We start from the raw sequence: 17,543 nt of genomic DNA, 5'->3' as shown, positions 1-17,543 counted from the left end.
GTGTGCACTTCTACCCATACTTGGATGTCTCTTGTTATCATAAGAGATCAAACAAAATGGCAATACATCTCACAATTACGACTTCCATTAAGCCTGCAATACATAGCAGGTTTAAACATCACATGCCATTTCTGGTTAGGATCTAAAGAAAACTAAAGAAACTTAAGAGGAAATGAGTGTAACCACTATATATGTGACACCCACATACCCAATATGCAACATAAAAACTGTGCCTTCCACTGCAAGTGGGCAGGCAGACAGGCAACAAAACAGAAGAAAAACAAGCTCAACAAAAAAAATGAAACCCATTATTTGAATATGTACGCTGAACATTTTGGAATGCATGTTTATTTTCTTTCTATCGTGTTTTCTAAAACAGACATGGAGAGAATCGAACACCACTAGCAGTAGTTACACGATTCAGTGAATCGCTGATCTTTAGTTACAGCATCATGTTTTTCCTGTACTCCTTTGTGTCCTGACTTGTCTCGGCATGGGGCTTAAGCACATGATAGGAGTGTGGGAAGTGCTTCCGGGTCTCTGCAGGCCGCTCAGGCTCATCTTCCTCTGCAAGAGAGGAAATTGGAAAGTGAGGTCTTACATGTTGCAAAACTGGGAGCAGGCAGTGAGTGATCATGGGTGAACCTGCAGCTGCTGCTGGTGCATTAGCCCTGGAAGACGAAGCCAGAAAATAACAGAGAAAACAGTTCTGAGTGCCAGCAGATCCAACACAGAGAGCTCAGTGCTGGAACCAGCAATGTCTTTAAAGAGAAATCAGCAAACAAACAAACTACATCTACTACTGTTTAAGGTTCAATTAAGGTTGCAGTGTGGTTTTAATCTTACATTAAAACATAATCCTTGTTGTCTGTTTAAAACATTCTTCCATAGTTAAGCCTTCTATTCAACTTTAGTTTATCTTGTAAACAGTCCAGTCCAGTACTAATAAAAGTTCATATTGAGCTGCTATTTCCAACATAAGCTTATAAGGTAACAACCAGATGTAAAAACTATTTTTAAAAATGAATGTGCCACTACATCTCCATGTTTAAATATGGATAAAACATATTGCACGACTTGTCAGTATATTTAATCTACTTAAAAATAAATAAACTGTCATGACAGTGAAAGTGTCTTTATAAAGGTGTTGTGCTTTATTTCCTAATTGAACTGGTGCTAACAGCATTTTATTTTTAATTATCAGTAAATCTATTTAAAAAGCATTAATCTTAAATATTAACATTCCTGTATACATGTAAATGGCCAATCTCCATTCTGTCAGGACAAGATGAATACACTGAAAATCCGGTTTGTCTCTTGTTTGTTTTTCGAAAATCCCCCAAATGTCACATCAAGGATATAAAAACAAATATACTAACTAAAAGGGAGCTGTACTGGCCAGTACTGAAGCAAAATAATAGAAATTACAAATGCTAGACACAGCAAAACTCCACTAAATGAAACACATTTAAACATTATTCACAGAACCACATCATTTTATATTCGTGACTGGACCCTGCCGCACAGCCTAATATACAGTTAGTTTTTAGTCAAAGAATACACCAGCCATTCTATTGTTTTGTTTCATTCATTCAGCAGGCTCATTTGTCTGGATTAACAGCATGAAGGTTTATTTTGCAGGGAGTAACCACACTGGGAACAGTGAGTACATGTTTAGCCAGACCTCTCAAAACAGTCACGTACAGTAATACTGTGAAAGCATGCAGACCATGTGACATTACAGAGGGAGGTGGGGTAAGTGTTTGTCATAACTGGGGTGATTTATATTTCACTCCTAATAAGGCTGGGGCAGATTCATTCATGTCTGCTCCTCAGTTTAGCCAGAGGGAAAGGAATTGACTCTCACTACGCCTGTAGAAACTATTTTAGTAGTTGTCAGCAGAACTGCTAGAACTTTTTGTTGTATAATAAATATGATATACCAGACCTCTGTACTAAAGTTTAATAGTTTATAATTTAGAGAACTGTCTGTGCTAGGCCTGGAGACCTTCTCACAATCTGTGAAATTATGCTGATATCTGCAAGAAATGTTTTGACGTGTGTGAGTTGAAATGGGCAACAGAAAGCATCTAAACATCCTGGTTTGTACAAAAAAAGTCACAAACTAATACTGTATTATAAGCATTATAGGTTAATTTTAACAACTATACTTCTCAGCTCTAACTTTGCACTGCAACACATCTTCAGTTATTATTAGGCTTATATTAAATTATTAATATGTTTTTAATTTGTGTATCTAATTGATTGTTATTAATGGAATTTAGCTGTGAACCATGCCCAACATGAAATTGGTTCTGTTTTTTTTTTATATAAGCAAAATGGAAATGCAGTATGTTGTTATTGCTGCTGCTGCAATTCTAAAGTGGCTTGTGTTTTGTGCTGCAGTTCTTTAAGTGCGCACTTCCTCACTGGTAGTTCAGTATCTCTGTCCATCTCTCATTTGCTATGTTTTGATACTGTGAAGCAAGCACATTGTGGTAACTTAAAAACCAAAAACAGGAAGCAGCTGAATAGCCTTGTGCATATGTTCGTTTTCAGTTAAAGACAAAAAAAAAACAACAAAAACAAAGCTGGTAAATGATGCTCTGTTTAGAGACCTTCAGCTTTAAATAGGCCAGTGTTTAAACAAGAAACTGTGAAAGGTTGTACTGCCCTTTTGTATCTTTGGGACTACAAAGTGCTTCCAATTTTTGTGTGGACAATACTTTAACCTGTCGGTTTAAATAGAGAGAGATCAGTCTCAACATTAATGGTAATTTATAAAGCAGATCTCAAAGCAGTAATGTTTGTTCTGGGAACAAGTTAGGCACCAAAGATGTCTTAGTGTGGGTTTAATATCAAAAGGTATTTTGTTTACCTCATCAAATCAGTTTTATGATACAGGGCGATAGATACACAACTTACTGTAGTTTCATTGAAATACCCTGGAACATTGCCAAATTACCAATAAAATATATATATATATATATATATATATCTAAAGATCTAAAGCTTTTACGCATTCTATCTTTTAAACCCAGATTAGATGTATTCTGTGCTCCTGTCTGCAAAAAAACTAAAGAGACTAGAAGAAAACCAAATAGGTTTAGTCAACACAAAGTTAATATAATAACTAACTAATCTGCATTTAGGTGATGAAGGGTTAGTCCTCTTCTAATGTTTCAGAATTATAGGTTGTGTTTAGTAGCTGTAAGATGTTTTCCTCGCTGTTGAAAGTTTCCTAAATGCCCTCAATGACCTTGAGACAAGCATTTCTCACCGTTAAACACCCCACTGTGGTCTTGTCAGTCAAGGATGTTGTTAAAAGATGGGTAAGACTGGGTGGAGAGGTTTTTGGTCACATGAGCTCATGCCTATTTTGAGGCACTGCGTTTAAAATGCTTAACCCCTGAAAATAAATTACTAGAATCATTTTTTCAAAAGGGTGTTGCCTGACTTCGACTTGAGTATAAAAAATATTAGAATTATTAAAGTAGTATTAAAAGTGCAGACTCAGACTTATGTTCTGTTTAAGTACTGTGCAGTATGTCTCACCTGGAAGTAGCTCAATAAGTAGCACATAAACGTGTTGGACTTCTGGTTATTTGCTTCAACCTGCTTCACCTAAAGCAGTGTGAGACTTTTGTTACTTGTTTATGGGAAATGGACACACATTTTAAGAGTTACCCTCCCATGCACATCAGCAATCAAACACACAAACTGGCACAAAATCAAACTAATACAAATGGGTCCTCTTAAAACCTAGTCTGCATACAGTACGTACAGCCCTTTCCTTGTTTAAGTCACAACTTTGATATACAGTATATACATACAGCTGTACTAACCAAAACATCTTAGCAGCACCTCTCATTGAAGTTTATTCAGGATAACCCAACAACTACCAATTAAAAGCTGACGTAGGTTTGCAAAACTGGTTTAAATCAACACCTTTGTTTGTACAGCAAATGTTTTCCGACTTTCAAGCCAAATTAGGGGTGTTTACGAAGCTGAAGACGATAGGCTGTGGAAGTTGCACAAGGATAAGAGAACAACAGTTGTTTTGTTATGGAAAATTACTGTTTTTGAATGCCAGTATTTTGTGTAAAGTTAGCAAAATTTTTATTCTCTATTATATTTGTATTTTACACAAATATATGTGTAAACATTACCATTCTAATACAACAAAAGCCAAGAAAAGTTCAAATAAATCTTTTGTTCTTTTTTCATGAATTATCGCATTCGCATACTCATCTAAGAGATTGAGGGTTCACAATACATAATTTCAGGTGCCGTAGAAAAACAACACACTGCCACCACAGGTGTTTGTCACCTGTTTCTCACACACAGGAGATTCAGTGCCAGGTTCAGTAGTTTAGGTAACTGATCGGCAAGTGTTTAACTCTTTTGACACTGAAGAATAAAAACACACACACACACACACACACTCAAAACAGCAAACTCAACACATCAGACCAGTTAACCAGTCACAGTTTTGAGAATGACCTTACGTAAATACTAAATGTATGAATTCATACTCTTTAGTGATACAGAAATGTGGCTAGTCTGTCTGTATTTTCAAAATCAAGACAAACCTAGAACCTCCAGAAAAAAGTCTGCTTCAAAGTCTGATCTTGAGCTGCATGCAGATATCTAAACCATAAAAAACACAGAACGGGAAAAACTAAATAGAAATTTGCCAACCATTGCCACTCACTAGCCACTCACTGTTCTTTCTGGATTGTGAGCAGCCATTTCCCCAGTTTTCATAAAAGGTTACTACTGACAGTGGTTTGGTGTGCTCCACTGGTTGCATTGTGTATCATCTCTCAGGCAGCCCGGCTCCGAAGCCACCCTTGTGATCCCTGCTTCATGTTCAGGTTAGCAAGTTTCCCCACTTTCTGTGTTCTTTGTTTTTTGCTGTGTTTATGTGCTTCTACTGTAATAAGAGCTCAGAGGGAGGTACACTGGCAGGAGCTTGTTTGTAATTTGTTTTGTTTTGATGGGAACTGACCTGCATAAGCCCAGCCAGAAGAAAGTCATAGTATATTCAGCTAAATGTCTAAAGACTGAAAACAAAATTCAGTGTAAACCCCTGAAGGGAAAACACTTCAGTCATGCTTCACATTTGCTGTAAACCAAAACCAGCCTGACAGGAACACCTGAAAAGCACTTAAATTAAGGCAGCTGCTTAGCTTTTGTTATTAAACAAACTATCAGATTAACCAGTAAAAACTTGAATTTGATACATTGCAGAGGCATGCCTGCTTGAACCACTTTATAATGTGGACTGATGAAGCTGCACCCCTTTAGAAAAGCAACAAAAGAAAACATTACTGTGACCTGAAGATCTTCCTTCCCAGAGCAAATAACAAAACAACATGGCATTTGAATTGTGAAAAATACTGTGAGACATAATGTTTAAAAACATAGAAACCATATTGAGATGATGGTGAGGATGTTTTGGGACGTGAAAAATGGGATACCATCATAAATGATCCAAGTTGCTACCTAAACCTTATTTGATGTCAATTGAATTCAAACTTTAATAGGCCAGCCAAGTTAATGAAATGGCTACAGTATAAACGACTCTGCTAACATTATAAAGCACATTAACAAGCCAATTAAACCAAAAGCACTAACCATACCCTCATAGGATATTGAAAAATATAGTCAACCAAAGGTGGATATTTACAATCACAAAGGAAGAAGATGGAATGTGCTTATTTGCTATTTTCACGTACAAACTAATAATTGCCGTTATGCAGCTCACAAAACACATGCATTTATTGGTACTTGTCAAGATGTTAATTACATTTAATTTATATAACTATCAGCATATGTCCCAAAACCAGGCAATTCCTGTACAGAATAATCCAAAACTATTGTACCGTATGTTGGTTATTATTGTACTGAGCTGCAGTTAAAGGTAGCTCAAGGTGACTGACTGTAAATGTATAATGCAATGAAAACATAGTTGAACATTGAAGTAAAGTTTTGGTTGCATAATACTGTACTGCTTAAACTCATTTTTATTTATATTCTATATATTAAAAACTATTATTTTTGAGATTGTTTAAAATATTTTAATCCATGGAAGGAGTTTAATATTTTTAGGATCCATTTTGTAGCCCCCTCCCACATAGAAACAGGTCTTCCCTTGATCTGTGCTGTGTAGTGAGGCACATTGCTCAGTCTTGTACTATAGCTCTTAACCTGCGGCACCTCAATTGGCAGCCATTTCCCTGGGTCTTGAAGCTGCATCCTCAAGCAGTACTTGAATTTAATCATGTGAACAGGTTTGCTTCAGTCTTTAAGGTCCATCTATAGGTATACTGTTTGACAGAAAACTCTCATTGTCAGAAGCCGGCATACTTTCCCAGCAGCAGAACATTGTGTAAAGTATGCATATATTTTTGGCCCATCAACATAGTGGCAAGGAGCTTGTGGAGTTAATAAGGTCTTCTTTCTGATAAAGATAAGAACACACACTGGAACCAAGGGATTAGATATCATATTACTTTAAAAATGAGCGTTACTCTTGTACTGTGCTCTCTGACCACTGGCTATACTAAAAATAGAAAATTTTATTATTTGGTCAGATGACAGATTTCAGTTTAAAATAAATAACCCACTGATGAAATGTTTGGCATTATCACTGTGTTTATGTCATGTCATTGTTTTTACCACCACCAGACATTTCTTAGTAATTTCAATTAGGCTTTAAAAGAGATCCATTCCACGGTATTAAATTGGATGTCGTCAACTAATAGACAGCATTAGCACTGGCTTTGCTTAATCTGTGAACGCAGACGTCATAAGACAACAGACATACCTATGCGTTGTTTAATGAAATATATGTGTGGTTATCTGTGGTACCCAATTATTAATGTAGGTCTGGTATGTTTAAATTAAGGACAGCAGGTCTAAATACAAATTTTGCATGCAAGTTCATTAAATGTATGACCATTGTGCTCACAAGCAATAAATTACTGATTCTTGAACGTCCAGCTCTAGTACGTTATTTTGCATAATTGTATTATATGCCAAGCAAAGTAGAAGAAATGCAATTATTTGTTCTGGTGTCTGCTGTAATAGAAGATACTGTACAGTATGTTCAACATATAAAAACAATATGGTTATCCCTATATTCTATGGGGTTTTAAAAGCCTGGAGAGGCTTTGGAGAATAAAACTAATAAATACATACATAAATAACAATAGCAAAAAGATTACGCAGGGAATTTAAACCTACTGAGAACATGAGTGCTTACAGTTGTTGGTGTAAAAAAAATTATACCGTAATGTAGGGTGGATCGCAAGGGTAACTTGCACTGGGAGCTAACATACAGTAATGTGTTGCTGCTCCAGGCAATCTTCTCCACTCCAAAATAGAATGCAGCACTGTTCCCATTACCACTCTGCAATATCCTGAATAACTTAGTGGATCAACGTGGCAGGATATGAACCCATTCACACTAGAGTTGGATTTAAACCAAGGTAATCTGTAACTAATAAGCAAAAGCTGTTTAACTGTGCCCCCCCCCCAATTTGAAATTGGTGATTAAATTGGAACAACAGGAGGTATGTGATATAAAGGTGTACTTTATAAAGAGGGGAGGGGTGGAGTAAAAACTGCCCAGATCAAAAGGACACCACCAAATACCATTTACTGGTACTTTTCAACAACAATCCTAAAATGGTCAAGCCTTATAGCTACTTAAAAGACACCGTCAATTTAGTCCTAGGAATGACTGAAGCAACTGACATGCTAGTGTCGATATTTTTAGATGTGTTGTTTGCAAATCTCACTTTGTCTGGCAAACAATTACTTCAAGAACTTTGTTGTAAAGCATAAATTGAAACAGACAAAAAATGAGAAGTTCTTTGCAAAAAAATGCCAAGATAGGAAAGGTTTTATTACAGAGAGAGAAGAAAATTTCTCTTTCAAAATATAGAAATCTGTACAACTTCCTCACAATGAATTTACATGGACTGTACACATGTACAGCAGCTCATAACTTACCCAAGGAAAAAATAAAAGTAGACCAACATTAGTTCACAAAATAGAGAGACACACTTTTTCTTGGGTATTCCAGAATTAAAAACAGGACACTACCTGATAACAGAGCATGGACATAATGAATCAGTCTACCCAAAGAACTTGCTTTGGTCCTTGCTAAGACTTCTATGACCATGGATCTGTAGAGGGGTTAGGGGAGCTGTGCAGTAGGCATATGATACCACCCAATGCTGCAAGTTTATTAACCCATCTGTTGATGTTAATAACTAACTCTGTGAACTTAAAATATATTTCATGAGGCCTGGCCTCTGCAAGGAAAATTTAAATACTTTCTCTTCATTTATATGCATTTGTAAGGCAAAAATGCATGTAAAAAGTAAGTTATGCATTTTAATTTGACAATGTGCAAAAAATGATTGAAGGGCTTAATTTTGCCAAATAACTGCAAGGTCTTATATGAATTTTAAAGCAGAACATTATTAAATGGTTTAAGGTTTAAAAAAAACTTTTGGCCAACTCTGGAATAAAAATGTGATCAAGTGCAAATAATCAACGTGTTAAAGACAACAAGAATTCCCTGAAATTTTGGGTGAAAAACTGTATGGAAATTTCAATAAAAGGTTTAGAATCTAAAGAAATAAACCTAGGACATTTTGAAATAATAAAGCAAAAAAGTCTTGGCAGTTTGGATAAAAAGGGTTAAAAACCCATGCCTATTTCCCCATGAAAGATCTCTGCAGTTTTCATCCAAAATGAAAGTGAATATATATATATATATATATATATATATATATATATATATATGAGATTCATGATAATGCTAGATAAGGGTATATTATGACCGTTTGTAAAATGTCTTCCAATTTCATCCTCAAACTGTGACTTGGACTAATCCTGTCTGTCTTTTCCTTCTCATTTATTTAGATGAACTGGGTTTCATAGAAAGCATAAAGCGTACCAGGGAAGGGACAACTCAATGGGACCCGTTTCCCATTACAACGGCTGTCATCCTTGGTCTTAGGAGCATTAACACAAATACAGGACAAGCACAAGTACATACATACACTCCAGCTGCTAATGGCTAAAGCCACAATTCAGGAAAGTACCCAAAACTCAAAAAGCCTGTTGCCACAGTTATCACTTTCACATTGTGACGAGACGTTCAGGAACAATCTTTTAAGTGATTCAAGAAAAGTAGAGAAATAAGTTCAGTGCATACTGCTCGTCTGTCACAAACAAACAAAAAATGATGTGTTAATTTCACAGCCAGTGTGTTTTAGCTGCTCTTATCTGGTCACTGGTTGTACACATCCATATTAAAAAGGAAAGCGATAGGCTGCAGTACACATTCTGCTGGGTATAATTCATAGTCAAATTAAGAGGACATTGTGGGAATAAGTAGCAAAACCATACACTGTACTAAAAACTTTGATCGTTCTCATGGCAACGGTTTTCTTACACATTCCCTGTGAATGTCTCCTGACTCAAATGTGTCCTCTGTAAAACAGTGACATGGTGAAACTGAAATGATGAAGTGCTGCAATCTGTCACCCTACTATCACATTGGTGCTAGGCCAAAAGAGAAGATTTACTTTAAAACAGATCAGCCATGGTTCTTCCTTTGCATCCATGCATTACACAATCACTTGTATTGCCATCTCCTACATCCCCCAGCCAGTGCGTCCCACTTAGACCTGCATTTTTACACTAACATACCACCTGAGTACAATAAACTGTTAAGTGCACGAAGTTTGGCTATAGTGACATAACATCTCTATCCCAACACCCACAACAAATAGGTGATTTCTCCAAAAGAGCCAGATGCAGGGAGTACAGAGCACAGCAAAAAGCAAAATAAGGTCAGAAGTGGATCAGCTGGCAGTGGGAATGCGGCTTAAATATAAATATTTAGCACAGGAACAAATGTTTCTAATCCTGCATTAGAGAGGTTTGCCTGGGTTTCAAACATGTATTTTATATAAATCAGGAGTATCTGACTTGCGAGCCCTAAAACTCCACGTACTGCTTGCCGTTTTAAGGTCAGCAAAATATATTTAACTTGGTAAAAACCAAAAGCAATCAGTACATTACCAAACTGTGTAGTAGTGCTTGATCCTAACACCAGAGATATATGTATGTAAAGCTTCTATGGCAACAGGCTATAATATATATATATATATATATATATATATATATATATATAAACACACAAACATTTCTGAATGATAAGAAGTATCCTGGAACATAATGAAATTGGTCCCAGCAGTACCAGACATTAATAACTGTCAAAGGCCCGAAACTTGCATATTGAATGGGGAGATTCTTTACATACAATTATGAATGTTTGGTACTGCTGAGACCAAGTTATGGACTTCAGAGATGCAAGGAAATACTTCCAGGATGTTTAAACACGTTTTCTTAAAGTGTCTTCAGCAAATGAAGACTCTAGGAAATATCCTGAAAGTAATTCCTTATTCTTGGAAAAAATATACAAAAGTGCAAAGTCTACATAATAGGCTGCCTTGATCAATTTTCAATTGTGGCAGATAGTCAATGTCACTTATTTCTCCCATGGAAAGAAACATCTTAGATCTTCACAGCTGCAACATCACGGATTCCAGAATCCTTCCCCAAAAGGAAGCCACAAAAAAAAAAAAAGATAACCTACAAGGTTTTCCATCCCCCAGACCATAGATTACCCATCAGACTTCCATGCCTAACTAGACACAGTCATCATGTTGTATGTTTTAGAAGGGATGGTTCTGCCCAAGCGCAGTTCTTCCTTGCAGCTGATGTGACTCTCCACCATTTGCAGGCTGCTGGACACTGGGATTTGGCTGCTGATTACTGGCTGTGATTCGTACAGTACGCAAATGGAGCCATCCTCCCCGATGCGGTAGGACACTTCGAAGGGATCCACCCAGAGAGTGAGCTCGCTAGGGAGCAGCTGGTAGAGCTGCTGGATACTTAAGCCAATTCTCTGGGCTGCCTGCCCTACCACTGGGTCCATTTTGTGGTTGATACGGATACAGCGGTAGCCTGAGCCTTTGCAGGGTCTGTCTGGGAACCAGTGATGTTTGTACTGTTCTGTAAAAAGAACACAGGAAGTTGGTTAGAAAAGTTATTGTATGAGCAACATTAATTCACCAAATGCCACATAGTTAGCAGTTCTATAAGAACTGGTATTTACGTGTGTTGATACTGAAACAAGCTTCACATACTGAAATACAGCTTTACAACATAAATGCATAAATAAATAAATCAAATCACACACCCCTTTACACAGGGCAACAGGGATGTCATGTCTAAAAGTAGCACTAAAAGACACTACCTAACGCCTCCACATACAGCAGGACAGGTTGCTAGATTAAAGTACAGCCAGATTATCGCCAGACTGGATTTAAACCTTTCAACGTCAGGCACAGACATACTGTACCTACCCTACCACCAATATACCCACTTATACTTTACCAGCAACAGTAGGCAACTGAATTTACTTTACTTCCAAATGTGACAATGCAAATTAGAATCATCTAGTATAAACTCAAGTAGTCCTTTTTGCATTATCCTGTTTTTAGAGCTGGATCAGTAGCAACAGGCCTCTAACACAAAACAGGTGATTATTATTTCAGCAAGCAGCTAAACTAATCTTGTAGTGGTACCTGTTTTTTTTATGGGCATTACATCAAAACTGAGAATGACTATTATGTACTACAAAGGGTATATTAGTTCACAATAAAGTGCCTGTACAGTAATTTGGAAAATGCCAGCTAAACAATTTATTTGCATAAGGCAGAAGATTAGTAATCTATTACGTAACTAGCTAGGCATATGTTGTGCAATATACAATTGCACAGTGTACAATTTGTTTTGCACATCAGATCTGACAAGTCAATACAAGTTGTTCTGTTTGTCTCCTCACCAGCAGTCATAACTGAAAGTCAACAGACGGTGGATATGTGAGCACAGAAACAATGATCCACTAAATGACAGAGCAATCCAGTAAACTGCAGGAGACAAACTCACATGCAAGTAAATGTGCCAACTTAATAGGGCAGTCAACTGGCTTATAAAAGAGTAACAAAAGTTCCCCACAAGCAAGTTTGGATCACTTATCTAAACCCACTAAAAAAAAAACCTGCCTGCCCCCCAACGTAATCATTCATGCAGGGATCCGATAAGAACACAACCATAAAAAAGTGCTTTTACTGTGACAATGTAGACTAAAACGTTTGTAATCACTCATTGCCAAGCAAACGGCAGAACAGTGTGTTACTGACCTTTCACAGAGGTGCTTATAGCTGCACAGTACAGTATAGTAATCATACACCCACCATGACGAGCAGTCTCAATATATGCCCAGTAGTAGTAGGCAGTTAGTGGGACTGACTAAACGGCAACACTAGACCTAATCAAATTTGATCATAGAACATACAGCATTGAATGCATCAAACATCTGTCAAGACTTCCCAAGGATAATAGATTGGAGACTTGGTGGTACTGTAAAAAATGAGGTAATCTTGCTTTGGAAACTCACTCCTCTCAAAATGTGTATAAACAGGCTTTCTGGGTCAGCTAATTAGTTTCAAGTTCAGGAAACCTGAAGATTTACCCTGGTGTCTGTTGACATGTCATAAGTGAGCAAATCTATGATTCTCCCTATGTAATGAGAAAGCTTAATTTGAGACTTGGAGAGTTGATTATGCCATCAAGCAAAGAAACAATGAGGAAGGGTAGGGTTTTATTTTTTATTTTATTTTTTTTATTTTTATTTTTTTTAAGGAATGCTTCTTGGTCTCAAACATTAAATTCGTATTACCATTAAACAGAAACTCACTTAACCCAAGGTCAGTCTACAAATCAGAAAACATTGGCCATTTTGGTCACTGGCAGCCATGTTAAATAAACACCTTTCAGTTGGAAATGAATAGGTTACAATCTTAATTTTGTTGAGGAACAAACTGCTGAGGAAGTTTTAATATAAGATTAACATTAACATCACACTTATAGGCTACGTTTTGAAGCCCTCACTAAAAGTACATTCTAAAGTTACTGTATGTAAAGTTGTGTGGGTATAAATGTTTATTGTTTCTATTCATACAGACAAATACACACTCAACCAAAAATAAACTACTTTCTGCCATCTCAATTTGAACACAAACCTAGAATAACCAAATCTTAAGAGAATTGTGTTCGCTTGCACATTAAGCTTGTGCGTAACTTACAATAAATAGGTTGCCCGGACAATAAAGGAAACTGTTTACACGCAATGGTTGCACTGAAAGTATTTACGCGCATTTTAAGATTTAATCTACGTTACAAACTACAACTGCAAACATCTAAATGCGCTTAGTTGAACAGAACATTTTTTTAAAATACCTACCCTGTTTCAAAAAAAATAAATGCATATCTGTTCAAAATGTACAGAAATGTCAAAATTGAGTTCAGCCCAAATCTAAACAAATTCAAATGAATACTACCCAATGCCACTGCCACGTTTTGTTTATAAACCATAGTTTAAATAATGTAAACACCACTGAAACTTTGTATGCATTTGTTTTTAGCCGCCGACAAGGTACACAGTGGTCGTGTAAATACAGCTCAATTAGAATGTAGCCTACAGAAGGAATATTTTAACACCGTTGAATTTTACAGATTATGCAAAACTAATCTAATTTATTGTGGACTCGGGGGATCTACTGAGTTGTAAAATATTAACTAATCTTTTAAATATACAAATAAATAAACACATACATAAATAAAATAAGTTATTTCCAGTGCAACATTTCAACACAAACAAAACTTGATCCACAGATCAACACCGTTCCCTCAATCATGTAAAACATAAAACATTAAACAGAACGTAACCTGCCTGTCAAAGTCCAATGCAGCAATATTGTTCACCATGTTCGTGGTTTTATTGTATGCATTTAACTGCAGTGGACCCCCCCCCCCCCCGCACCCATTATTTATTATATATTTGTATCTATGCAACAACAGATGTGATTTAAAACATATAAAACAGATCGGTCTGCAATACACAATGTAATGCACGTAGTTGTGTCTCATTCAATGAGTCATTGTAGGAAAAACAATTAAACTACCTCCTATTAATCATGTAGCTACTATAACCCCACCAACAACACACTCACTCCTTTGTTTTCGTCTTATAGCATTACCAAAGACCATCAAATCTTTCGGTGGCTCTTGATATGAACGACGAAGCCGAGTGAATAGTTTCCTTATTTACATGTATACACAAAATATGCATCTTTAAATACAAATCAAATACATGTAGTAATAAAAATAAAACGCACACATATAAAACATACTATCACTATGAATCGACAAACGTGCCTTTACATAGTGAAAAACAAGTTTACAAACAAAGACATGAGAAGCTTTAAACCCAAATTACCTCAAAAGTTTCTGATCCAGCTCGTAGTATTGCAGAGGCAAGGTGGACATTGCGCAAGATAAGAAGCCATTTGTGTTTACTTATCGAGTTCTCTTTCCTTCTGGTAAAATACATCACCATTTTAATATTTGAAAATCGGTTTATCCTGGGTTAAGGAAATGCTGCAGCACACCTACACACAATAATTGTTCGAAACCATACTGGTCCCGTTAAAATTATTATTATGGTTTTGGTTTTTTGTTTTTATAATCCAACACAAACTTACCTGACAGCAGATCCTGGAGAGACTGGCTGAATGTTTGCAATTGTCGCTCATTTACGAGTCCCTTTGTCCTCAGAAATCTCGATAGAAATCCTACCGCTGCGGTGATTTCTGGTTTCATACTGGCTAGTGTGTAAAGAGTATTCATTGAGAAACCAAAAATAAGAGCGAGGAAGAATTTTGCACGGTATCTTGTTTTTTTTTAAAGGGGATTTGATGAGACTTCAGAGGTTTTTGGTCCGTTGTAGGCTTGGGGTGTTTTATTCTTGAAGAAATACGGGCATTTATTATTTCATTTATTTTTGTTTAGTTCGTGAAAGGTGTTTGCCAAAAGTGAACGATGTTAAGTACCTTAGTTGGTAAGGACTCTGTGCCACGCAACCTCATAACTCTTTTTACAACCTCCGCCACCAAAGTGAACTCTAGTATACAAAAACAAGGGTTTTATGCTCCGCACGCCAAACCTTCAGCGCGACGTCAGCAACAGAATTAGGCCAATCCTGGAATCGAACCATTGTGACGAATTTAAGAGGGCGGGGGTGCTGGGGGGTATTTGAAACGTCACTTAGCTGGATATAAACAAACCATGAGAGAAGGAACACAGTTTGCTCGCACTTAAATACATTTGGATCTAATATCAGCAAAAATCGTGTGAACTCCCACTATTTTAATTGTGTTATAAAGAGTGATAGAAAATGTATCATTCCTGCTGGAGAATATATGTATATTTATTGTATTGGATATCGTATATGAAAACTATGTCTCCATAATAGAGATTCACACATGTAGACACAGTACATACTAAATGTGACAGACTGGTTCTGGGACAGACTGTTAGTCTGGCTCCAGGTCATCAGTTATCTCAATATAAATGTACATATGTACATGCTATATAAAATATATGTTTTACTACCCTACAGTATGGTGTGCTTTAGAAATATAACATGTAGTATCCCATCATGCAACAAGTTACAAAGTAACATCGTACGGTTGTGCACAATAGATGCTTATTTAGGATTTATTTTATTTGGAAATAAATTTGGTTCCTTATGCAAACACAAAAGGTTTAGGTACAATAATGCATTGAGCCAAAAGAGAATGGACCGTATACATACCACATGAGCTATCAACTGTAGAATAACTACTAAGTAATACTGCCAATCTTAGTATTGCATACAACATATTATTATTATTTATTTATTTATTAGCAGACTCCCTTATCCACAATTGTTTGCAAGATATCACATTATTTTTTACATACAATTACATTATTATTTTTTTTTTTTTAAATACAATTACCCATTTATACAGTTGGATTTTTTCTAGAGCAATCTAGGTAAAGTACCTTGCTCAACAGTACAGCAACAGTGTCCACCACCTGGGATTGAACCCACAACCCTCTGGTCGAGTCCAGAGCCCTAACCACTACTCCACACTGCTGCCCTATATTTGCAACAGGGCTACTGCTAATAATAGGAGGCTGTGTGGTCCAGTGGTTAAAGAAACAGGCTTGTAACCAGGAGCTCCCCGGTTCAAATCCCACCTCAGCAACTGACTCACTGTGTGACCCTGAGCAAGTCACTTAACCTCCTTGTGCTCCGTCTTTCGGGTGAGACGTAGTTGTAAGTGACTCTGCAGCTGATGCATAGTTCACACACCCTAGTCTCTGTAAGTCGCCTTGGATAAAGGCGTCTGCTAAATAAACTAATAATAAATAAACTAATAATAATACTGAAGTGACAGACTTATAGCTTTATAATAAAGTAGTTGCTTGTTTATATTTATTAAAATAGATACAGTAGTATGAAAGTGGATCTCCTTTGACATCCTGCTTCCCCAAATAAAATAAAGAATCAAATGTTTTAATGCTGTCTTTATATGTTCTCTAAACAAGTCTGCAGCACTTCCCATCCCTTTGAAGTAGTGTCTTCAGAAAATGTAATGAGACAGTTAATGCCGATTGAAATCTCTTTAGTATACAGCATGAACAGCCTATCTGCCTAAGAAACGTGTTTGATTATCATGCATTGGTAGAGTAATGATCCTGTTTCACATAAACACATGTCTCTGGATACCTAGTGTTAGAACAGAGGAAGAAAAGGGCCTTTGTTTTATAGGGGTTAAATTAACCTTTAAAGGTCTGAAACTTTGGATATTTCTAAACCATCATGGGAGCTAAAGCAACTCTTTTTTGTGTCGAGGTTGGTTGTATTTTATTTCTTTTCCTAATTGTTGCTGTCCTGAGGTGTAAAATTTCCATTTAGCCTTACAAAAGTTACCATCCCTCAGTAGTTAGGTTGTTCTCGGTTCTTTAGCAAGGCTACATGCAGAGAAGTATGAGATGCCTGAGTGACTAATAATATATTTATTTTTATATAGCACCTTTCATAGTGGACCACCATCACGTTGCACCTACAGTAGAGCACCGAGGGCGCCGAAGCACCAAGGGTACCAAAGGTATCGGGGGTCTGAGGCTCTGAAGCCTAAGGGTGCAAAGCAACAAGGGTGTCTAAACACTGGAGCGCTCAGGCTCCGAAAAGTGCCGAAGCACTGAGGAGCGTCTAAGTAGTGGAGTACCAAGGCACCGAGGGCGCGAAACACTAAGGGCACCACGTGCACCGAGGCTCTGAGGCCCCGAGGGCACCGAAGCACCGAGGTGCGATGAGCACCAAGGGCATGTAAACTCAGGAGCACCGAGACACACCGAGGGCACCGAAGCACTGAGGGCACCGCATGCACCGAGGCTCTGAGGCCCTGCGGGCGCAGAAGCACAGAGGGGTGACGAGCCCTGAGGGCATCTAATCTCTGGAACGGTGAGGCACGAGGGCGCCGTGTGCACCAAGG

General features: G+C 37.2%; 1 protein-coding gene and 1 long non-coding RNA gene across 2 annotated transcripts; both read right to left on the bottom strand.

The window, feature by feature from the left end:
* Nucleotides 1-330: 330 nt before the first annotated feature.
* Nucleotides 331-4,714, bottom strand: LOC131697444 (uncharacterized). Its single transcript, XR_009307282.1, has 2 exons — nucleotides 3,556-4,714; nucleotides 331-567 (listed from the first exon to the last, which is right to left on the bottom strand). It is a non-coding gene; the product is annotated as an uncharacterized LOC131697444 (long non-coding RNA).
* Nucleotides 4,715-7,894: 3,180 nt separating this feature from the next.
* On the bottom strand, nucleotides 7,895-15,165 carry LOC117419840 (protein BTG1-like). Its single transcript, XM_034033107.3, has 2 exons — nucleotides 14,703-15,165; nucleotides 7,895-11,106 (listed from the first exon to the last, which is right to left on the bottom strand). Exons 1-2 carry the CDS (start codon nucleotides 14,845-14,847, stop codon nucleotides 10,736-10,738), a joined length of 516 nt encoding a protein of 171 aa, XP_033888998.1. The 5' UTR covers nucleotides 14,848-15,165; the 3' UTR covers nucleotides 7,895-10,735.
* Between the last annotated feature and the right edge of the window lie 2,378 nt (nucleotides 15,166-17,543).

The sequence above is a fragment of the Acipenser ruthenus genome, chromosome 14 (assembly GCF_902713425.1).
Source record: "Acipenser ruthenus chromosome 14, fAciRut3.2 maternal haplotype, whole genome shotgun sequence".
NCBI classification, from domain to species: domain Eukaryota; kingdom Metazoa; phylum Chordata; class Actinopteri; order Acipenseriformes; family Acipenseridae; genus Acipenser; species Acipenser ruthenus.
Note: the sequence above shows the minus strand (reverse complement) of the source record. Positions and strands in the feature narration are given on the sequence as shown.

What these genes read in the sequence shown, in the direction of transcription:
- LOC117419840 (XM_034033107.3), bottom strand. Translation starts at nt 14,847, where the DNA reads ATGAATACTCTTTACACACTAGCCAGTATGAAACCAGAAATCACCGCA. An exon ending in TCTCCAGGATCTGCTGTCAG is followed by an intron (nt 11,107 to 14,702) that starts GTAAGTTTGTGT and finishes TTCTTTTTACAG; the next exon opens with AACAGTACAAACATCACTGG.